Source organism: Buteo buteo, chromosome 13 (genome assembly GCF_964188355.1).
Source record: "Buteo buteo chromosome 13, bButBut1.hap1.1, whole genome shotgun sequence".
NCBI classification, from domain to species: Eukaryota; Metazoa; Chordata; class Aves; order Accipitriformes; family Accipitridae; genus Buteo; species Buteo buteo.
The window spans coordinates 22,780,642-22,805,003 of record NC_134183.1 but is presented as its reverse complement, the minus strand read 5'-3'; the positions used below and the strand labels follow the sequence as shown (position 1 = coordinate 22,805,003).

Below are 24,362 nucleotides of genomic sequence, written 5' to 3'. Positions count from 1 at the left end.
CTCCTTCCTTCTCTCTGGTTTTCCTCGTCTCTCCTGAAAGAACTTCCTTTTCCCTCTCTATGTCAAATAGAGAATTTTTACTATTTACTTTTTGCCTCTGACCCGTCTTCAAATCTCCTCCATGATCCTGCTCTGTTTTTGCAGTCCCTTGCTATATTCTCATTCCCTCAATGTTCTCCTTTCTCCCATGTTATGAAATGCACCACTTTTTCCTTTTCTTTTTTTTAATAAAGAAAAAACAAGACTCTCCTACCGTTGACCTGACTTGCTGCTTTGACTAATGACCCACATCCTTCTCCCCTTTCTCGCTGAGATCATGGAACTTGTTATTTGCATTCACTGCCTGGTGCTCCTCACCGGTCTGGCTGCATCCCCCCGCACTTCACTGGAGGGGCTCCTGCCAGCACCTCCGCTCACCTCCTGCTCACCACACCGCAGAGTCAACACTCCACTCCCTCAGACCTGTCAGCTACTTTCTACAGCACATTTTTCTGCCTTAGGTTTTGTCCTCCTCCATACTTCTGTGATGACAAAATGGGGTTGGAAGGGCCTTTGACAGGTGAGCTAGTCCCTTTCTGCTGCTCCAAGTCAGGCTGTACTATCATCTGAGAAGTCTTAATCCAACATGCCCATAAAATCCTCCAGCAGCAAGGATGCTGTGACCTTCCTCAGTCAGCAGCTCTTGCTGGGGGAGTCAGGGAAGGAGCAGAGAAGATCGGAGAGAGAAAAAATGAGCAGGAGTCTCCCAGGAGAAGTGAAGGAGACCTTGTGCTCTACCAGAGAGTCAGGTCTCAGGGTGACTTCAGAGCACGTCCCACCTGGACGTCCCTCCCCACCTCCACACAATTTTACAGGCTATTTTTCTTAGATATGATGTACACTTCCTATCAGTTTCTCACTGGCTCTGCTCATACATATGCATTATATACACATTCATCTAAGATCCCATTAGACCCCACTATATACATGCATCTAAGATCCCATCCTTCTCTGCACCTCTACTCAACACACATATACACACACCACCCTGTATACCCACCTTCTCCCTTTTACATATATTACTTATATTTTTCATGAGAGGTGGAGAGGGAAGAAGAGGCAGTCTGAAGTCTGAGAAAGGCTTTTGTAAGCAAATACTCAAAACAATGATTTTTTTGTTTTCCAAAGTGACATAAAGATGTTGAATTTTAACTGTTGCATGGACAGTGGGTTACCGTTTGGGTTCTTTCAATGGAAGAAAGATACCCCCTGTTCTCAGTGAGGCTGAAGGGTATCTAGCCTTAGCAATTAAACTTCACTGAAGAATTTATACCTACTTTTTTAGTCTTAAAAAAGCTATAAAGTCAGTAAATATCACATTATGACTGTAAAGTCAATAAATATCATGTTAATATTCTTTTCTCTCCTGACAAAGCAGAATCTATTTTGCAGCACACTGTCTTACATTTTATTAAAGGCAAATCTAGAGGTTGAGCCTGAACACACATAGGAGGACAAATGGAAATGTGCTGAAGTCCACACAAAAGAAGGAATGACCCATTTCAGATACAAAATCAAATTCTGCCTCCTTCTGACTGGCTTGCACCTAACTCCTTCCTCATCATATTCAGCTTGATCCTCCTTATTCTTAAACCAGTGTACCTCCATCAAATTTAAGGGAACTACTCCTGATTTATACTGATATCCACTATTGGAAATTGATAATTAAACATGCTGTTCAATAATTAGCAGTAAGAAAGCAAAATATGAGGAGGTTCAAGCCTATCAGTTGATTGGTAATAGAATAAACTATATTAGGCAGAATTAACATTATATTTTTTTTCCTTTAATAGAACCAATTGAGTCATTCAATGAAAATGCATTATAGACATTGGCATTTTTTCAAAAAATATTTGAGTATTTTTCCCATTACCCAGCCAGCTCTCTCCTCTGCCCTGTGACTTTGCCAAGTATTGAAAATGTCTGTTTTTTTCTATTAAAAAAGTAATGAGAGAGTAACACTGAGGTTTAAGGTGCTGTTTCAGATATACCTGATTAGGTACAAAATAGAACATTAGGAACTAAGTATTTATCTCAGTGGCCCTAATTCAGGAATAATAATCATCATCATCATCATCAAAATACAAAGGAAACCACTACTATATACAAGTATTCCCTATGCCAAAACGAGCCCAGACACCATTTGAGGGAGGTTTACTGTGTGCTCTCAGGAAAGTGGGTGGTCCACAGATACTCAAAACACAAGCCCCACTATCCACAGCCCAAGACTGAGTACTGGAGTCCCTCCTCAACAACTGAATTCTGCTCGTATTTACTCAGGACTAGTGACTGTAGGTACAGACAGTAACAGCTGTAGAAAAAAACCCCCACATTATAAAAGCACCTGAACATCAGGGATTGGGGAATGCAACAGTATGAAGAATTTAGAAATGAGATTGTCCTGGGATTTTGTGGACTTGTGTGCATTACATGTAACAAAACTATTCCTCCCTTCTTCCCTTAGTCTCCATTTCACTAAGAGAAACCCAACGGGAGGACCTCAGGCTGGTGGCCGTAGGAGATGGCAAAACCCCCACGCACTTTCTGCCTTGCCCACACTGATTATTATAGCCCATCAATTCTGGGCATCCCAAGTCTTTGCAGCAGGAGCAGAGGATGCAGCGGTGTTCAGATGGCAGAAGGGAATATGAAACAGCCTCTGGGAACAGAGTTTCAATATGAGGCTTTTGAAGAAATGCCAGGAGAGAACCAGCTATTTTTCCATGCAGAAGTCTGAATGTGTTTATCTGCAGCTCAGACACAGAATGAATCACGGAAGCACATCCCCAGGCACCAAAAACTGAATCCCGAAGGATTTTCTGTTTGCCTGTGAAACACTAGAGGACTAAGTGTCCAAAGAGGGCTTTAGGACACCAGCTGGGGTTGCAAGCAGCAGACTGTCTGATTACTCTTTCTGGGCACACATGCATGTATTTCCTGACTCTCAGAGACGTCTTCCTGCAGACATTGAACTTGAAACTTGATGTGACTTAATGCAGAAACCTCTTTGCATAAGAGAAGGATGGTGCTGGACTACCTGTGAGACAAACAGGGCTGGGATGTCCTCCATCATGCGGGAATGATAAGTGACCCCAGCCTCTGTTCCCAAGCTCTTCCCTACTTTCCCCCTGCATGAAAGTCTTGGGTGAGGAGTTCTCTAACTCCCTCCAGTGCTCATGGGCCTGTGTGGTGCCTGCCCACAAAAACCAGAATTGGGACCTCCTTCTCAGAAGACATTTCAAAAATGTCTACTTCTGGCACAGTCACGCAGCAGTGGGCTTGGGCCAGTTGCTACCTGGCTGCCATGCACCTTTCCTATCTTTCTGCCATGGAAAAGTCCTTTTTCTCTCCCTCTGGTTTTATTTTAACTCTTCATGCCTTCCATTTCACAATAAAGAAAACACACTGACCTCTCAGGAAATCTTCTGCTATTTTAAAAGTTTGCACTTGTCAACTCCACTGGTAGCAATATAAATCAACATCTCTAGAGTAGAAGGAACCAGATGATTTTAACTTTCATTTCCTAGCAAATCTCTGGAGATCCATCTTCCCTCCATATTGTTTTAAATTTATCCTAAATTTGCAAGTTTCCATTTCTCACTGCCCCCCCCCCCCCAGCCTCCAGACTAAGTTCTACCTTGCAGCTAAAACCAGATACCATTGCACATAGGAAAATATTTAATAGAGTAATTCTACTGGTGTATCATTAAGTACTTGTACACCACACTGAGCAATACCTGACGCTGGGAAAGATTTGAAATATTCATCGAAGAACAAAATTAGCAGAAAACAAGCAATAACTAATTTGTTTAATAATCAGGAATGATACAATGATTATTTTTTTTATTTTTAATGCAAATCTTAATTATTCTTTAGGAACTACCTGTTCCTGAAAATTTCCTGTGGGATAGTTTTCATTGAAGAAATTTGTACACATAACTGGAATTCAATGTTTTTTCTCAGCAACTTTTAACTTTACATTTCCATTTACGATGGAATTATCCAGTTGCTTCTAATTGCTGAACTAGAAACTAAAGCAACAGTTGATTAACGCCCTTCACAAAAGCTACCTTTCAAGGTCCTCCAAACCTCTTTCAAAGGACCATGAAGGATGGGGAACCTGGGGAAGGAATTTCTACTGTATTCCTTCAACATCTGTTGATGCAAAAAACCTCTGTATACACAAAACTTACATTAAGAGCAAAAATCACTGCTTTAGCAATCATCTTGCCAGAAAATATTAAGAGCACACATATCAATTTGCTTGCAAATTCCGATTTTTTTTATTTTTTTTGTAATCTCCCTGTGTATTTTCTTAGCTTTAGGGGAAGGTTTTACCATGCAGATCAAGAACATGAAGACCATTCTCCAATGTATGCCGAAACGGACAAAGTGACAACACTTGCATTTCTGCAATGATTTCTACAGATTTATCTTCTAGCATTGTGAATATGCTACACTAAGCCTTTTACCTTTACAGAATCGGTGGCACCATATCAGGACAACATTTTTTCATGCAGGTCCAAAGTGACCTTAGTCACGGCAACAAGTGAGCAGTGCTGTAGAGAACTACAGTAAAGGATTACACCAGAGGAGGCTCCTACAACCACAGGACATTTTAATTGACTGAATAAATTAGCACTTTGTGGTATAAGAGCAACTCTGAATTCCTAGAGTGCACTCTTACCCCTGGCAATGTCCCAAATGGGGAAAGGAACATGTGCCCCAAGAACATTTTCCAGCCCTTGGCATTGGGATGTCCTTCACCAGCAGAATTAAGAATCCTGATAACAACAAACTTTAATTAAGCTTTAAAAATAACAGCAATGGCTTTGCATAAAAACCATCTCTTGACTAAAATGGAAGCAAAATTCCCACAAACATGTATGTGCCTAAGGCGAAAACACATCAGTTTTGTTTAAATATCCTTCCAGTTCTAATTCTACACAAGACAAACAGAAAAATCTCAAAAGTTCTCCACAGCATCATAAACACACTTTGCTTCTGCTGTCCCTTCAATAACCAAACCAGTGCGGACAGATGCAGGATTAAAGTTCACAGACATTTCAGGGCCACAAAGTTTGGTGAGATGCTGCATACCCATCATCTGAGGACAATACTTCCCTCAGAAGAACCCCAAAGAAGGACTGAACATGCTTATGCATCAAATAACCAAAAATATAAAAAAGAAAAAGCTTTATGATAACATACAATAGAAGAAACCTTAGTTTCAGTTAGTTTGGGGACCTTCTCCACATACTACTTTTAGTTTTCATTGCCACAAATTGCACTTTGCCTTAGGTGGGTTGGGTTCATTCCAGAGGATCTTCTCCAGTGCTACAGTAGAGCTACCAGAGCAGCCCTCTGCCAGGGAGCAGAATAACTAATTGATAACGCTGCCCCTTTAATTTCAAAATGCCTTCATTATTTTTGTAACACTGGGCTGGTTTTAATTTCATGAATAACGTTCTGATCTTTAACTGGAAGCTGAAAGGGATCTGTTCATCTGAAGAGCAGCTAAACCAAACCTTGTTTCGCCAGTTATGAAAAAACTTACACCTTCCGCCTAACACTTAACAGTTTGAGCACTCACGTACAAAGGTGAAATGCAGATATAGGCAATGAGCAATTATAAAACATTTCCAGTTGCGGTTGCTTAGTCTCCCATTCTCAAAGCGAGCCCATTTCTTATTTTCTAACTCTGCAAAGCACAGCCTGTTCATCCAGACTTGAACACTTGTCTAACTTCACATGTATTTGCAAGGTGCCAGCCAGTGTGGTTTCCGTATTCTGTCCCTAGATAGTTATATTTGTGGTAGCAGGCACAACATAAAAATGAGATAGGCCTGCCAACTCACACATGGCTTCCCATTTTGGGTCTTGGAATAACATAGCGCAGACTGCTTTACCCTGCACGTAGCTGCTTGGAGCTTAGTGAATTGTTCAGACAAGCAGATATCCCACATGCCCCACACCTTCTCCCTCATCTGCTACAACACAATCCCAGCAGGAAAGATGAGGGCAAGTTTTTATGCCTTTTCTGCATCATCCAGTCTTCCCTGTACAGTAGCAAACCACTATGCTCAGTGACCAAGTTCATCACATTCGCATTGCTGCAGCAGCAAAAAGAGCCGCAGTAAAGATGAAGTCCTACCTCTGACACAGAGGCTAGGACACTGATTTACCCACTGCCTTTTGCTTTTTCAGAGGTGGGGAGGAGGAAGAAACAATGTTAAAGCTAAAAATAATTGCGTGCATCAACACCTAAAATTGCTGAGGCTTTTTTTTTTTTTTTCCCCCATAACTTCAGAATGCACTGTTTCAGGCATAATCTGAACATGGAAAACTTGAGCCCCAACATACTGACCCTTCAGAAGACACATGCATTGCAAAACAGTCAGCAGGAACCAAAATTCTTTTGTGACTGTATCTAAGAATGGTTGCAATTAACACAAATATAATCCCACCTATAAACATTTAGTAACTGAAATGATACAAGATCTTCTTTGTTCACAACTTGTTCCAGTTGTCTTTCTCCGTCAGCTGTTTTTCTTTCCTGTGTTGTGATTACCAAGTTCCTCGTCTTAAAATCAAGCAAAGAACATATTCATCTACCACTCAAAGAAAAGACAGCTTGTCTGAGTCAATCTGTAGGCCAAACTGAAAGCTGTTTAGTGCTTTGCAGATACCTTGTTAAAATTTCATTCACATCAAACACTCTTAATGGATCCAATTTGAGTTTGCTTTTGTTGTAAGGATATTTACTTGGTTTTCAACACCTGACACTTAAGAAACCCTGTCCTCTTAACTCACCAAAATATGATGACCTAGATAAGGTACAGTTTTTAATTAAAAACAAACCCAACAAAAAACCCCAGCCCCCAGCTCCCTCTTTAAGGGGTCTGATCCAACTCCCATTAACGTCAAGAGATGATCTGCCCACTGACGCACTCTGATGCTGGCTTGGATCCCTAGATCATCAAAATTTAATTTCATCTACCGGTTATGTTACAGAAACCAGCTAAAACATGGAGAATGACTAAAAATCAAGCTAAAGTTGATTGTAACTATAGCTGTCACTAGCACCCTCCTATTTTAAACATCTGCAGCCTGTACAGCCTATGTTTGGAGCAGCAATGCGTGCACACACGCACACATATATGGACACTGAGTCATTTGCAGGAACAGACAGTGTAACCCACAGTTTTGAAACTCAATTAGGAAAATACTAGTGGGAACTAACAAGAGCCACATTTTGTTATAAAATCTAAGCTTTGCTGAACAAAAACTAATTTAAGGAACTGATGACATCAGAAATATTGAAGTCAGATAATTATAGTGAATTACATTTCAACCCATGCATTCAGATACTCTTTATAAAGAAAAAAGACTGGGGTTTTTATATTAGCAACCAAAGTTGTCAGGGGTACCAGGTCTTCTCCCAAATATTATTAAGCAGTCATTTCACACAAGTAGTGTACACACAATATGTCTACATTTTTTAATGACTTAAAAGATGTCTAGAGATTGAATACCATGGGATTCAATCCTCACCCAGAAACATTAACAGAAGAGTTAAAAAATACTCAATAAAATTGAGTTGGTAGAGTTATGGTTATTTGTGTCACCAAAAACCAAAGGATACATTGCATTAAAGGAAAATACTTTCATTCCTAAACAAAGCAAGTTAACAAGTGCTAGGTCTATATTAGTGCAGATAGAGTAGAACAAGAATCATGTGAAAATAAATTTTTTTATACATTCTCATCTCGACTTGGAAACATGGACATGAAGCAAAAATCATAAAAAAGGAAGGCATACGATCATGCAGAAACCCACTGCCTCACCTAAGAAAAGAAAAGAGAGAAAAAGGGAGAGGGAAAGGAAATGCTCTTCCAGGAGTTCAGATCTCTAAGTTGGGCTGTGTTTTGCAGTCCCTCTGGCTGCTTTCCTATTTCCATCCACTTTGCCAGGAAACTGCTGAAGCTCCAAAGAGCTGTTACGGAGACAGGACATTCCCAGACTGCCATTGTGCCATTTGGTGGAGCACTTGCTAATTTTAGATTAGAGGAGGAACACACTGGGACAATTAGCCAAAAGCCACTCCTGGCTCTTGCTCCAACCCATCTTCAGACAAAACTCACGTCCAAACAATAAGACTGTGAGCAACACCCTTCAAACACAAACGAAAAACAGAGGCAAAGGGGAATCCATCATGCCTTTTTTGGCAGAATACATCTTTCAGGGGACACGTGCATTTCAACCCCCAAAGCAACCACTGGAAATAAAAACCCTTTGCTGAAAGGTACCTTACACCGAAAACCCACCTGCAAGTGCTGAACGTTTCAAAAGAGGGGGGGACCATTTAATGGCAGAGGACAGGGAAGATGGCCAGAGAGAGCTCTCCGAAAGAGTATCTGATTGCATGCCACAAGAGATTATCTGATTGCAGAGATAATTTGGCATGAAATGGTTTGATCGCACCCAAAGCCATCTCCATGCTGAAGGGCAAGAGCTCTTCTGCCTGTTCCCCCTCTCTGCACCATCCAGCTGGGGACACAGGTACAGCAGCGAACAGATCGACCCGTTGGAGATAGGGAAAGGAACCCGTAAATAAGTGTACCCAAACATCATACCTTTAACAACACAACATCTACAGTCCTGTCCACCTTGGAAATGTCGCACAGGCTGTATCGCCTCTTGTGGCGTTCGTACATTTTGTCCAAAAAGCCGGGAGCGGAGGAGCAGAGCCCACCATGAACCCCAGGCTGACCGTGGCCAGGTGCGCTCCAGACCTCTCACATACGTGCTCAGAGGAGTCCCTGTGTCTCAGCACACCAGCCTGTCCGAGCCTCTTAACAGGAAAAAGAAAATCCCAGAGCTGCGACCGTCTGATAAAGTCTTCTCAGAACAGATTTGCTTATACAGGCAACGTAGGATCTTATGGTAAACAAAAGATATTTGAAGAGAGCTTTATACATATAGGATTGTTTTTTTGCAACTGCTAAGAATGTTATCAGCCTTCCTGTTATAGTAATAATAATAATAAAAAAAATGTTTTCCAGACAACTTTGATATCCAAAAAGCACCAGAATGAAAATCCTGCCCGAAGAGAACAAAAGCCAGATGTATGCTGCAGGAACCCTGACGCTCCAAGAGGAAAGGCAGAAGGTAGACTCAGCCACGATGGATCTAATTCAGGAAAAAAAGAAAAAGAAAAAAAAAAGACGATCACCGTATCCAACGTAAATACTGTCACCAACGTGTTTTTTCTTTCACGCCCTCATGCACTGAAAGAAACAATAAAAAAAGGTACTTTTCTCCTTTTGAGTTGGTCCACTGTTCCCCAGACAGGAGGGCTTGGTTTTGCGTTAAGTTTAAATTTCTAATGACAGCACAGGGCAAAAGGAAAGAAAATAATGAAATAAAACCACTCCCTCCTGATTTGGGCTGGGACGTCACTACTTGCATTTTTAGCCCTGCACCAGTGCTCTCCCAGCTTTCAAAATTTCTTTGCAGTTGTGGGAGCATGATTCATCTCTTCAGAGAGAGGGGAAAAAAAAAAAAAAAAAGAGGAGGGGCGGGGGGGGGGGGGGAGGTAGAAAAAGCAGCAGCTTTTCTTTGCCAGCCTCTTCCATCTCCAGCTGCAGGCACTTGGTGTGTTTGCTCCATCCAAAAAGAGACTGAGAAGCAAAGGGACATGTTTTCAGAGAGGTAAAAAGACTCTTCCCTCTCCCCCAGGCAAGAAGAATGAAAGACAATTTCAGGCTTAACGCTTCCCCAAAACAGGAATGGAAACTTATGATTTAATCAGTGCACACACACACACAAAAAAAGGAAATCAGCCATTTACTTTTTTTTGTTGTTTGTCTGCAACACAGAGCAAAAGATCTCAGCAACTTGCTGTCTAGAAAATACAATTTTCCCTCTTTTATTCTAGCCTGAAAGGCAGAGCTTTTTTTTCTTAAGAAAAAAAAAAGCTGAAGTTTTTTCGCCTTTCTAATGCTGGGCCAGTCAGAGTGTCTCTCCCCTCTCAATAGCTCATTCACATCAGCTGGGCCCTGCATGCACACTGCCACATGGTTTCCTGTTTTCAAACTGCCCCCTTGCAGCCCCCTCCGCTTTCCACCCCACCCTGACCTCTCGAGGGATGAAATCTTTCCATACTTCCCCGGCTTTAGACATTCTCTCATTCACCGATTCAAAAGGGAATGGGGGTGGTTAAAAAAAAAGAAAGGAAAAAAAAAAAGAAAAAAGAGAGAAGAAAAGGGGAAGGGGGAGGTTCTGTGGTTGGGTGCTTGTAGCGAGCAGAACTTGCTGCTTTTCTGCATAGAAAAGCTGGAAACGCGGGAATTGTTAATCCCGTGTTGCAAAGCAGGAAACACAGACACCGGAAACGGCGCTTATCAACCCAGCGTTTCGTCGCGGATCTCCAAAAGCCATCCTCCGCGGCACCGGGTGAACTGGCCCACCTCCTGCCGCTGGGATTTGCTCCCAGAGTTACGGGTTTGTAGGTCTTTTCATCCAGCCTCGTAGGGCGGCCCCGGTCCCCCGGTTGTATGAGGCACTTTGTAACCACCGGCTCAAGCTCTGGCAAAGGTGACTCAGAGCCTGCAGCCTGCTGAAACGGATAAAAAGTGAGTTTTTGGCAGTTGAATGCAGGAGGAGTCTTCTAAAGGAGGTCTAAACCCAACTGCTACGAGTGGGCGCTCCAGCTCCTCTCTTTCCAGTGCTACCCAGCCTTCTGGCCATCCAAAAACATTGCACCATCAGCCTGCCTGTGAGTAAAATAGGAACTGACTCCCCTCTGCACCTACTTGGTAAAACACTGAAGAACAGGAGTTCACAGAAACACAAAGTACTGTTTTGGGCTCTCCTGGATATGACACCCCCAATCCGTACAGTCAGATGATAGAAAAGCATAATTACCCTTTAGATTTAGCAGGCTCAGTAAGCAAGCTGAGAAGGGCGTCTTTTCCTAAGACTACAGCACAGCTCGGTGGCACAGTGGCCAGCCACCACTTGAAGGTCCACCTTTGGGCATCACGCCATGAACATTTCCTCAGGCGCTGGAGCGGGCTGGGAACTCGCAGCGGATGACCTCCTCCCCGTAAGTGACACAGGTATGCTCTTACCTAGTCAACGCGAGGTATCTCCCCCCACTTTCCTTAGGCTCCAGTCTCTCCCTCACAACCCAAAGCTTCATCTCCACCACACCACCAGCTGAACTGAGGAGGATCTCCTCTACGAGGCTCTCTTACAGCTACAATCCCCGGCTCGAGATCTCAGCCAATGACACTGTTCTCCTTAACAACGAGCGGAGCTTCTGCTTTCAGTATTAGGACACACACGAAATGTGGTAGTACTTTGGGGACTTTCTGGAGCCACCAGTTTTCTCCACAAGTAATGAATCCCAGAAATCATGTGCCTGTCGAGATGAGGAATCAGAAATGGCTGTGACAGCATTCCAGCCCTTCAAACACTACCATAAAAGGCAGGGATTTCCTCAAATCTAAATTTACAAGACAGGAACGTATAAACAAAGTGTGTGAATTTAGTTCAGGTAAACGAATTTGCAGCAGTCTCTGTGCCTTAATGATGCTCTAATGTTTCATTATGGAGCACCCGTACTTTTTTAAGTGATACAGTTAATTTTGTTTTCTCATCAATTTAATTACAGCTGCTGGTATATAAGGCCAAGATTTACCCAAACAACAACTGCACAGCTCTGTCCAGGCACTCCACTTACAGCACTTCACCTTTGAATGGCAGAGCCCCTCTGGCAACCAGAAAGAGATGTTCAGCTGCAGGGCTCAAGCAATGCCCACCTTGCAGAGGACACTGCCACGTAAGCATCGCTACTAACTGTGACAGAGCATCTTCCATGGAGATGCAAGGTAGGGCCGACTTGTAGCTGCATCAACACCCAGGCTTTTGTGGCTCACATTATCTCACCCTTCCTACAGGTAAGGAGAAATGAGAAACACCTCTAGCCAAAGGAGGTAGGAGACACACTGGGAGATGTGCAACCTTCATAGCAGGAAGTTAAAAAGAGGAGGCCAATTTTTCTGAGCTAGGCACAAGCATCTCGGTATGGCCATAACCTACAAGTAACCCAACATGTGCCTTCACAGGATAGGAGGGAACAGAAAGTTCAGGTGGAAGGTGCAGGCAGGTGGCGAGAGCTGGCCAGGGAAGCTGCCAGACCAGCACTAGGCAGGGTGACTCCGGGCACAGGACGTGTCCCAGGACTTATGTCCACGCCTTACCTGCGAATCAAGATGATGACCTGCCTTCCTCCATAATTATGTGTCTTGATCTAGCAAAGGTTGCCAACAGATCCCTTTAGAGTCCTCTACACCTTCAGCCACAGAAGGAAATCATCAACACAAACAAACCAACCAACAAAAAAATATACCCCTCTCTCCCTTTCCTTTTTCTTTTCAAATTTAAGCTTTCAAATCCTGAATTTGTTCCAAGAGTTTTTCTGTAGTTATGTTCCTGACTCACAGCCAAGATCAGGAGGCCAGTGACGACTACAAACACCCAAAGTCCATCTCACCTTCATTTCCAGACTTTACTGTTGAAGAGGGGGAGAAACGTAAAATAAACAAATAGAAGATAATGTGCCAGACACACTCCCCCTTGGGAGACCATCACTCTCTTCCCACATTAGGTGGGGCTTTTGCTGCATTGTTTCAGGCTAGAAATCTTGCCTTGCACACAGCCTTATATACACACAGGCACGGCGAGCAGACACAGAAGACAGACTCAGCCCGGACGAAGCAGAACAAAGGCTTCCAGTCTCCTTTGTCCATCTATTTAAGGCAGTCCCTTGAATGCCATATGCATGTTTATACAGTATACAGCATTTATGCTTAGAAACACAATGCACCAGAGGATAAAGATTAAATTTAAAACACCTACTCCAACGAGTAAATAATTCTCTTTTTTTTCGGCAAGTTGCTCAAAATGGAGAGAAGATGCGAGCAGCAGCCTGGGCCACCGGCTGCTGATGTGACAGTTCTGGGCTCCTTATTGAAAACATCTGGAAGAGCCGAGCCACTTTGTGCAGACAGGAGTTTGAAACTATCCAATCGTTTCATATCCAAACCAAAGTCCAGCACTGCGGATTTCAAGGGAAGGAAAAGGCGGGGGGGGGGGCGGGGGGGGAAGGGGAAGAACTAAAAGCACTCGATCACACCATATGATCCGTAACTCATCCAGATAAAACTCCGCCTCCTCTACCCGCTAACAGGCCTCTTAATGAGAAGGAAATCATGGTTATTCTGAAACAGACTGCACTATTGTTATCTGTTTCAAATTACTTTTGCCATATTGTTATGAAACACTGAAAATGATGCAATCTGCAGAAATACTCAGGCGTATTAACTTTTTTAACTGCAGCTCTGATAGGAACTAATGGAACAGTAGATGAAAGGAAAAAATTCTCCCTGCTTTAAGCAAGTCAAAACCCACTTTTGGGCATTAAACACAGGAGATAATAAATTCATCAGACAGTAGGAGAGAAGAATTACAATTTCAATTGCTCTTTTCTTAAAAGAAATCAGCTTTTTGGAAAGAGTTTTTAAAATTTTATGTTTCTGGCACTTGCAATGATAGACAAAACAAACCCCTTTTTTCCTAAAACTAAATAAGGCAAAGGAAATCTGCACTCTAATACTGCAAAGCCTGTAAGAGGAGCGTGTCCAATCTGGAAGGGAGCGCACATCCATCGTGTCTGCTGGGAGGCAGGTCAGCACCCGTGTGAGAGAAGACCAAGACAGATGCTCGAATGTGGATTCTGAAGATGACCAGTTGCTGAACACTAGCGAACACTCATGCTGCAGACCTTGGTAAAGAGTCATGGATGTTAGATAATGCATTTCTCATTTTTGCAGGAGCACTGCAAGACTGAGAGGAGTTTTGTGACTGACCCGGCTCCCACCCTGCCTGTCCATCTGCATCCCTGCGGTGACACTTTGGTCCAGGGCCGCATCCCGCCAGCCATGGCACAACCCACTAGCATCCCACCAAGCAGCGTCCTCTTTGTGGGGTGGCCCCAAAAGGCTGGTCGTGATTTTGGATTTCCCTATGAGGTAGGGCACAGGAAGAAGAGGAGTCACAGAGAGGGACATGGACAGTCCCCTGTGATCACATGTCACAGGGATCCCATCCATGGCAAGTGCTGTGCTGCTGTAAGGGGGAAGGTTAGTGATGCAGGCAACAAACCTTCACAGTCCTGGTCCTAAAACACCTCAATGTTCACCAGCTCGACTTAATCCTTGGAGCAAATCATCCACAGTACCAACAAAACTTTTATTCTGCAGCCTGGACAGCCCCAACTCTCCTAAAACTTCCCTATTTAAATCATTCAGATCTTCATGCAAAGGTCTGGAGAGACACATTTCCTCACAGAGCAATACCGTGCTTTGGAACAACACGAGCAAGCTGAATTTTATATCCAAACAAACAACCATTGAGCCACAGCCTGTGTTTGAGCTCAAAGACATAACTGTCTAACAAACAGCTGAAGAACCATAAAGGAGGAATAAGAAGGGCTTGGAAAACTGTCAGACATACAGATACATGGAGCGTGTGTTTTGAGAAAATACAAAAACACCTTGAGAGACCTTCAGCCATTTCCTGACCTTTCCTTTTCTGATATTTCTTAGAGACTCGGTGTACATTTCTCAGGAATTTCTATTGTCCAAATAACCTTTGGAAAAATGCTGAAGCTTTGGTCTGCCACGGAGCATGCCTGAACATCCTTCCAGAGGAAGTCAACTGCCCATCTTACTGCTCCCAAATGACTACAGGAGAAACACATCCCACGCAAGAGATTAGCAACCCCTCAGCTGACTTTATATCGGTTTGCAACATCTAGTTCTCCCTTTACCAAAAATAACCGCACATTGAGATGTCTGGCTGGCTGAAGTGCTGTGGGATCTTGGATCATGTCACAGATATTTATTCAGCATGTTATGAGAGTTGAGAGAAATACTTCTCGCTGTCAAATACTGGACATGTTGTTTCACCCTGTGAATTCCAGCATCCTGAAAACAGGGAAGGAAAAAACACGAGTGGATAAAGTGGGAACAGTCTCCAAAACAGGTTGTCAAAGAGCACCTGAGCTATGAACTGCAGAAGCAAATCAGTCTCCCAGAAGCAACCTGGGCTGGATGTTCCCTGCGTCCTCCAGGATGCCGGCTGCTCCCATGCTCAGGCGCTTCCCACCAGGACATGGGGTCTAATGATTTACAGATTGGGTAAAACACAAAAAGAACAGGGTCTTTCATAAAGAATAACACAATTTTCAACCAAGACATCTGGATGGGAGATACTGCTTTGGTTTCACAGCTGGCTCAGCCCAGTCTGAAGCTGCTGCCAAAGGGGGTCATCAAAAACAACGTTCAGTTCTTTGACTTCATTCAGCACTAAAGCTGGTCATGTTAGCTCTAGCTTAAATTTCTCTTCGTGTTTTTCAGTTGCTGGTAATGAATGTGCAAATTTTACATGCACACAATGAGCAATAATCTTTGCTAATTACGGTGATTTAAGCCTCCCACTCTAAAGGCAGGATTACAATTTCTGGGATCTGGAAAGATAATGACATAAATAAAAGTATTTAAAATAGTGAATTCTATTTGTAGGAGTTTTCAAACCATCATAAACATTATACAAATTGGTTTGCACGGGCTATCCACCAAATATTTGAAGGCCTGCTGAATTCACAATACCCAAACAAGCAATGTCTAGTAACTTGTCCTACAGAGGAGTTAAGTAGGAGATCATTGCGTTTGTCTCAAATGCAAGAAAAAGGGGATGTTTTATTATCTATAAAGTTCACAAATGCAAAACTCGAAGGAATTTTTCATTTTTATACCATGCATAATAAAAAAAGCATATTCTGACATCACTGGGATAGATATCAGATGTAAGAAAGCATTGATTTACACAAATAAAAACATATGTACCATTATCCCATAATAACAAATGCCAGGAAGAGTAAAGCCTTACAGTTCAAGGTATGAGGTTAAAAATTAGGATGAGTTTTTGTGCAGGAAAACAGACTGCCTCACATTTGCAGAGAGTAGGAAACATCACACTGTATTCCGAAATAACAGCATGATACCTGTTGCTGTAGGCACAGCACCGGAGCAGACGGACATCATCTGAGCTGCTCCAGGATGCCTCGCCATAACATGAGATTGGTGCTGCGATACGCCTGGTGTATACTTCTATCTAAAGAGCTTATATATTTAGCTAAAAACAGAGACAGGATAGCAGATTACATAGATGAATTGGCGGATAAAACCCAACAAAAATGACGTATGGTATCAGTGAGTAAAATTAATAGACAATATAAAAATGACACATCTTGAACTGAGGAAATTATTCAACTTTTACCATTCTTTTATGCCTTCAGTTTAAGGCACCGTAATCTAACTGAAAAACAGAGAAGGGTCATTCAAATGAATAAATCATGCCAGAAAATGATTCAGCTTCCCTCCTTTTTTTTTTCTTTCCCCTTTTAATTGAAGTCCCTAGGACTCAGCCCTTGGGAAGGCCACACAACCCAGTGTATTGTCCTGGCCAGGCACTCTGTCAAAAGGGAAAACGTTATCTCTTCTTTCATCTTGTAATTTGAAAATCTGGGAGGAGAAGGTGGGAAAACAGAGCACCGTACAAAGGCACCCATCATATTTCCACATCAATTTTTTGCTTGGCTGCTAATGAAGGCAGGGGATTGAAGACACTGTGGTATTTGTTTTGCCCTTCCAATTTTTCTGTTTGCTTTGTGGGGAAGAGGATCTCAAATCCGACTGGTAACTGAGATGCTCTGAGTGCAGCCAAGGGCCCCTCTCCCCAGCAATAACAGACACTCCAGCTCACCCTCCTACCTACACTCACATCCAACCAATATTTTCATGCCCTCTCTACATGCATTTGGAAACTTGAAATAAAATCCAATGCAAACTTTGAGAGGAGGCATTTGGATTCCAGCTCCTGCCTGGGAGGTCTGCTTTAGGACCACATGAGTATTCATTTGCTCACTGTTTTATCCGTTTCCCTGGTAGTCCTCTGTAAAGAATATTAAACAAACATGTCTTTACAGTTCAAGAGCCCAGGAAAGAATGTTGACCCTGCGGAAGAAACCTGGTTTTACCAATTTTTACCCCACTTTTATCCCTCTGGTCTAAAGATGTATATGCAAGGATAAGGATTCATTGAGCCCACAAAGCCATCATTAAGAACTGCTTATACCAATACTTGCTAAATATATTCTCCTCTTTAGCCCAACTTTAGAAAATATTCCTAATGGAATTTCAAGACATAAAACATATGTATAATTAACAGCCAGATATGTGGAAGCATCGTCATTAGTGAGGAATTTCCTCAACTGTTGACACTGCTCCAGAAAAATAATAAAATATTTATTTCTAAGGTTATAAACTAACATATGCTACATCTCCTCTACTAGCTTTTCAAAGATCCCTTTACAGTAACATTTGTTGTTGCAAGGATAATTTCTAACTGGAATAATGGATGCAAAGCCTGCTCCTATTCCTCCCCACTCAGTTAAAGGCAGGGAATGTCCCTGCAAATGCTAAGAATTTCGGGTTGATACAGGTGTTTTAGGAAAACTTTAGTTACAGGGGTTTTGTTCTCTCCTCTCTCATTCCCCACCTGCCATAGCTGCTGCACTTCCATACATTTAACAGCTTTAATCAACAGATGAATATACAAACTTAAACCAAAGGGCAATGATAACTGTAGCCAAAAATGTCAAAAACCAGCATTTATTATATCTGGGAGACTTGCAATTTCCCTGAGTTATCCCACCGATTCAGGCTATCCCAAGAGCTGCAAAAGTCACTGCGCTGTAGGTAAGGAAAATGGAGCATCTGAAATTTCTCACAAGTGACTACAAGGAAAGGGTTGGTTTTGTTTTCTTCAGAAAAAGGAGGGAAATGTTCTGGAGCTCTCTCTCGAGGCTAAAATCCAAAACATTTACAAGACTCAGAAGCAAGAAAGCTTGCAGATAATCAGCAGAACTGATGCCAGTTCAATCAAAGCAAACCAGTAACAGCAACTGGGAGGAGTACAGATTATGCAGCATCGTTCTATACAGAAAAAAATATCCTTTTCGCTATGCAATGGTTAAATAATTTAACTAGAAACCCTTTCTATCCCAAGTTAGAATTGCTGACTGCTCAGCTAGTCATTTTGGCTATTATGTAGCATTAATCTCTGCTGTTTCTGAAGTCAGCCTTTCGGAGAAAAAAAGGCAACTTCAAAACATGCAAAAATTAATGAAACCCATATGTGGGATACTGTCATTATTCCATGTTTACAAGAGGATCAGGTTTTGTTAAATGGGCTTATTTAATGCAGACGCATAAGAAAAAATACCCAGCAAAAGATCTGAAAGCTATTGAAAGAAAAATATTTTCTTTGTTAACCCAAGCAGCTAGTAACAAGCAAAAAGACACAATTTAAACTAAAAGCCACTATATATCCTGGTGCAACTTTGTTTACAGCTTCACTGACAGCTTATAAAGTTCTCCTAAGTAGAGAAATCTCTCCTAGATATATTTTACCCTTTTGACCCTTTTCACCCCCCCCACCCCCCCAATACTGTATTTAAGCTGGGACAACCTAAAAATCAATGGCTTATGGAAACGTCTGTTGGTATAGGCACACAATTTAGACTTTTTTCAACAGCTGTTGTTATTTTATGCTTTTTTTGGCTAGGTCAATCAGCAAGACTGGGAGAAAATATTAGTTGGGCTTCTCTCCTGACTTTGGTCTCTCTTTAGCGGCTGCAATCAGTGCCCCATTCCCTCCCCTGCCATGGGAGTTTGGGGAAAAAATAGTCTGAATGCCCCCAAAGTCTGGTCTTGCTCACCAGCTTCAGACAAGAAATAAAGGAAATGTAGCTCCCAAATGGGCACCTATGTTATCTCACTTATTCACCTACATACTGGCTTAAAATATCCCCTACTGTAGCCGCTTTCTGCCCCACACAAGGGAGCTAAAACCCTTGCCCACAGCACACTCTGCTACCCGTCGCCCTGGCTCCCCTTTCCACTTCCAACAGCGCTCCACAATAAACCCCAGGCTTGTCTTGCCTCCCCTCCTGCTATTTCATTGCTGGGATCCAGACATCTGCCGACATCCTCCGCAAAAGATAACACACAATATATTTTAAGAGCCAATCTGCCAAAAGGTGTTCGATGCTTCCAGACAGCACTACTTACCAGACAGGGTACACACATTGCTCACAATGAGACATGCATAAAACCAGAATGTACTTTTCCTGGGAGACTAATGTTTACCTTAAAAAAAAAAAATTCAACCAAAATGTCCTATTTTTCAACATTTAATTCAGCTGCTACTTGAAACAATAGGCTTCTATATAAATTCTGTTTTCTTGTAAGAGAAGAAAACAACTTATAAAGCTTTTAAAGTGCTCTAAAAATCATTTTTTTGGTGTACGTTCAAACTGCCGAAAGCCAGAGAAAGCCAATACTCCGAGCATAGATTCCTCCCCGCCCCCCCCTTGCTCTTTTTAACAGAGAGAACTTGTTTAGTCTTACCTTCAAAACTTCTTCTTTCCCTGCCATGCATTCCTACTGTCACCATCGGTATTGACTGAATTGTGCCAACCCTTGCCCAAAAAGATGGTCACAAGAAAAGCCAGTTTAAAGAGAAAACACTTATCTAAAAGAGGGAGAGCCCCAGGTTCGCAAGCGGAGGAGATATTTCAGCATTGAAGAATTCTAGGAGCTACTCCAAGACGCAAATTTTTGTTGTCTGGTGCACTGTAAGGATTTTAAGCCCAGAAAGAAGTTATTTATTTAGTCTATATACTTAGATTTATAACAAGAGCAGAAGATCCATCTACTCTTCTGGGTGCCTTTTGCATCGTTTACAACATACAAAGTAAACCTCAGCTTCCTCAAAGACAGAAAACAAGTAATAAACGAGTCTTGATAAACAAAACAAAACGCTGTCCCCCAAATATCCAGCTATAAACAAGAAAGCCTTTAGAGGTTTCTCTCCACATCTCCTCAAAACGCAATTAAAACCAGAATTTGCAAAATGCCCTAAAACCCATTTCAGCCCATGCAGCAGAGAGCAATGGACTCTCTCTTCCCCCTTCCCTTTCTAACACTGCAGGACCCCAGTCTTTACAGTCAATGCCTCCCCCTTCGGGCATCTGCAGGTGGGAATATTTGGAAATGGTGTAAGCAACCCTCCTTCCCTTTTAAAAGTTTCAAAAAGGTACACTACTGCTCTTTTTTTACCCCTTACATGCAGGCATTTGAAGCTAAGACTTGTCCCCCTCCTCCTGGGCAAGTATGCATTTCCTCACCTTGTTATGGTCAGTGAGTTAAAAATAAAAATAATAATAGAACAAAACACCAAGAAACACTTCTTTAATCTCAGCAGACTTGAACAGCCCACCTCTGTCCATGCTTTTCGTAAGAATCAATGCGATCTACAGTGTAATATTTTGGAGGGGCAGAAGAGATTTCTATATTCCCAAGTACAGAATCTCAGATTGAAACCAATGTTTCAGAGAACTGCACCTCCAGCCCCTGAAGATGTGTATTTTGGAAATAATATCCCTCCCAACCACTTCTAGGCATTTAATGTGTCCAGCTGTGTTAAGAAACCAAGCAAAAGTTCAGTGTCAAATAAGTCAGGATTATGATCTTCTTGTGATTTATGGAGGTAAGTACAGTCTCAGACAGAAGAAAAACAAGTCACTTGACGCTAAGCAGACTCAGTACCGGGGCTCAGACTAATGAGTTAGCAAGGGTGAGGCTTCATGTTCCTACCTCTTATCTCACCAGCTGGAAGGACAACATATAAGAAGGGAGAACACAGCCAGCTGGTAAAAGATAGGCAGACCCAGCGCCACAGTACTTGCAAACACAGTATTAGCATTTGCAGTAGAGAAGATGGAAATGCTTCAGGACAGGGAGGCATGCGGTATTTGATAAAGGTGCTGTACTTCCCACAGGTAAGAATATGCCCCCAAATAACTAACTGCATAAATAAGGTGAAACTACTATTATCATGGCTGTAATGGTATATATATAAAGGCAAAGTCTTTAGGGGGAAGTAATACATAACGAGGCTGAGAAAATCATAAGCCAACCATCCATCCTTCTGCAGATCTGAAAGGAGAGCAGTGCAACTCAGGTTAAACACAGGCTAGCAACAATTCCTCTGATTCAACATACACAAACAGAAGAGAAAGCAAATGAGATAACCCAGAAATATTGGCTCTATCTTTTGGATTAGTCTCCTGGGCACAGCTACCGCCTTCATTTTCACTGAGTACATTGCTGGCACAAAGATGATAAACACAGTAAGCAAGAAGGGAGGGACCAGCTAACTTCACCACTGCTCAAGAGAAAATCAGAAAGTTAGCTACATCAAATACATGCTTATTTAGGCATAAATTTAATGCATCACTGAAGCAGAAAGAGAAGGTGGAAGGACAAGAATCTTGTTAGCTGTGAGAGACCAAGTGCAAAAGAAAGCCTAGTTTAGAATTTAGTCCCATCTGCTAATTCCTATACAGCTGATCAAGTATATTTTATTAAACCATTGCAAAACTCTGTCACATTCTTGTTACAGCCTCCATGCTGGGGTTATTCCAAAGCAGAAGTCCAACAACACAGACCACAGGAGTAAAAACAACAAACTGGCAATGGAAGGAGGTAAGCGGCAGTGAGAAAAAACTCTCTTCTTATCCCTTATGCGTACCTGCTCTGGGGTCCCAACAAAAAAGTCGCTACTGCCCATGCTTTTTACAGGATCTACATTTGGAGACATCACCTCTTCTTCAGTGTGACCAATGACTAATACAAGTCTTCTACCAAAATTCAGAAGTTTCCTCTCCTTGAAAGTTTTGATGAATTTGCTGTTGTGACAGTAAGGACGGCTATGGCTGACCACGGCCAAACACACCACCAATGCACTGCTCTATCCCTGGGGCTTTTAATTGTGACTTGCAGCTGCCCCTGCTCAGCCAAACCCACTCCCTTCCTTACCGGTCAAGTGCTTTTATTTTAGATATCATATGTGTGGATACCAAATCACTCAGTCCTTCTGTATAGACAAAGATATTTTAATTATCCAGTGCAACACAAACCATCCATTCTCGTTTCACAGTCCCAAGCTTAAAGCCCCGTCCATCACCACCGAACTGTCCGTACTACTGCTCTGCACAGTGAGACCAGGCAGCAAGGAAAGATGTCCCTGACAGAGCCAGAGAGCAGTCAATCTGCTCAATGTGAGCAAGGATGCTGCATGGAAAGGCAAACAGTTATCATCCAGGCTTTTATCTCATCTGATGTTTTAACAGCAGTTTGATCCCAGAAGCATTCTGCAACACAATTGAGTCACTTTGGGCTACACCAGAATGTGTACATGACTGAGCAGTAACAGCAGAGATGCTGGAGGAAAAAAATCTGAGATTTTCACCTTTTCATGAAAATGGTGTAATAAGGGAAAACAGACTACCTAAAAAGGGGAGAGACGAGACTGAGAAAGGGGAATCTGTGCAACTACCAGGAGGCTAAATGCATTTTGATTCCCTGTTTCCACGGAAAGAGTTTTAACACTACTGGGTAAAACAACAAATAAATGTTCATAACAATTCACACTGCATGAAAGGAAATACTTAAGTATTCTTTCTAACCTGCATTCTAGCTCTACGTACAAGTCTCTCCTGTCCTTTACTTTTTTCTTCTTACTCAAACCATTCTATTCATCCTTTGCTGGAAGATTAAGTCAGAAATGCCACGCCTGGATACTGCTAGAGCCTGTTGTTCTTCATCAGCGGCCAAGAGTCCTGCTCATCTCTCAGAGAGTTGTCCCTATCTGAGGGCTCTCAGATTGCACTGCTAGGTTTCACCTTCTAATGTGGATCTGGAAGACAGGAGGTATCATGCAAACATCAAGTCCACACAAATCTCCAGTATAACACAGGTCAGGCAATATAACCCCGCAGCAGTTCTAGCACCAGTCTGGCAGCTTATGTAGAGCTGCAGCATATCACTCATAGGACATCCAGTCCTGATGGAAACACTGGAAGCAACAGAGAGCTCACCCCTTCCTACAGTAGCTTACTTAAAGAATTAACTATTTTCACCCTTCAAAGTTTTCACTGTTCTTCCTACAGTCTCAACTTGTTTAACCTCACCTTCTAAATGCTGCATCTCATTTATGGCTCTTCCATCAGAGTAAAAAGTGGCAAGAAAGCTGTTCCCCATGCATACGGTTATAGTTCAAGGCTCCCCAAATGGCAGACACTGCTTTGAACCCAGAACAAAAGCTTTGCCCAGGTCTCACCTGACTTTTGAACCTGGTCCATTCACAGCAAGACCTCCCAAACACCTGTGCTGACACAGCAAAGGAGGAACCACAGTGCCTACCAGTGGCTGTCACTGTGGAAGCCATGACCCAGTGGTACCCAGGGGCTTTCTCCCCCCACGTGTCACTTCTCACTGTGGTTCACCTTTCAGGAGACTTTCTGGATTTGGCACAAACTGTCCCAAAAAGCTTTCCCAAATCCTGAAAAACTACACTTAAAAAAACCTGCCACATACGATAGCAGTTAGTGTAGGATGGCAAGAGAACTGAAGCACCAGTCCATGACTCCTCACAAACCATCAGACCAAATGTCTGTTAATATAATTAAAAACCTATTTCTTGTATTAATGACATTTTCCTCTAAGGTGGTGTAACTATCAATGAACTGCAAAAATCATAAGCCTACAGAAAAACATAAATGCTGGCTTCTTTATGTTGTAGGGTGCCAGCTTTGACTTCCAAAATATCAGAATGGAGCTAGATAGGTTCCTGCAAAAGGATAAAAACCCAGTGATGTGATACACCAAAGCACCCATTTATCATAATAACGCAGTCTCCATCAAAAAGTCCACATATGGTCTCCCACGTTATCATCTTAATTTCCTCTATATTTAGATCAGGAATTCAGTGTGCAGTAACCATGTCTACCATGCAACAGTTACACCACAAAACTTTAAGAGATTTCAAACACAAATAAAAGAATCCATATGATACAGGAGAGTGAACCATTCAAAACCAGCACAGTATTTCCTTCTCAAGGTACAATATTCAATGCCAGCATTCCTTTGCTACAGTAACAGTCTTATACATCCATTATTTTATGGATCCATACTTTCATGACTGTATTAAAAAAATGAATGTATCTAACCACTGGAAGGGAACTCCAAAACCGGGATTTTTTTTATACTGGAAATCCTTTAGCT

At 42.3% G+C, this 24,362-nt stretch overlaps 1 protein-coding gene across 5 annotated transcripts in view; it reads right to left on the bottom strand.

Annotated features, from left to right (window-relative positions):
• The window catches only part of AKAP13 (A-kinase anchoring protein 13), a 227,667-nt gene that overhangs the window by 67,008 nt on the left and 136,297 nt on the right, over positions 1–24,362 (bottom strand). For 2 of the 5 annotated variants that reach the window (XM_075045062.1, XM_075045063.1), the window contains exon 1: positions 8,676–9,467. The exons of the other annotated variants lie outside the window; for them this stretch is intronic. In XM_075045062.1, the coding sequence (XP_074901163.1) occupies positions 8,676–8,756 (81 nt within the window). In that variant the 5' untranslated portion in view covers positions 8,757–9,467. Of the gene's footprint in view, positions 1–8,675; positions 9,468–24,362 lie in introns of those variants that run through there. 5 annotated transcript variants of the gene reach the window in all.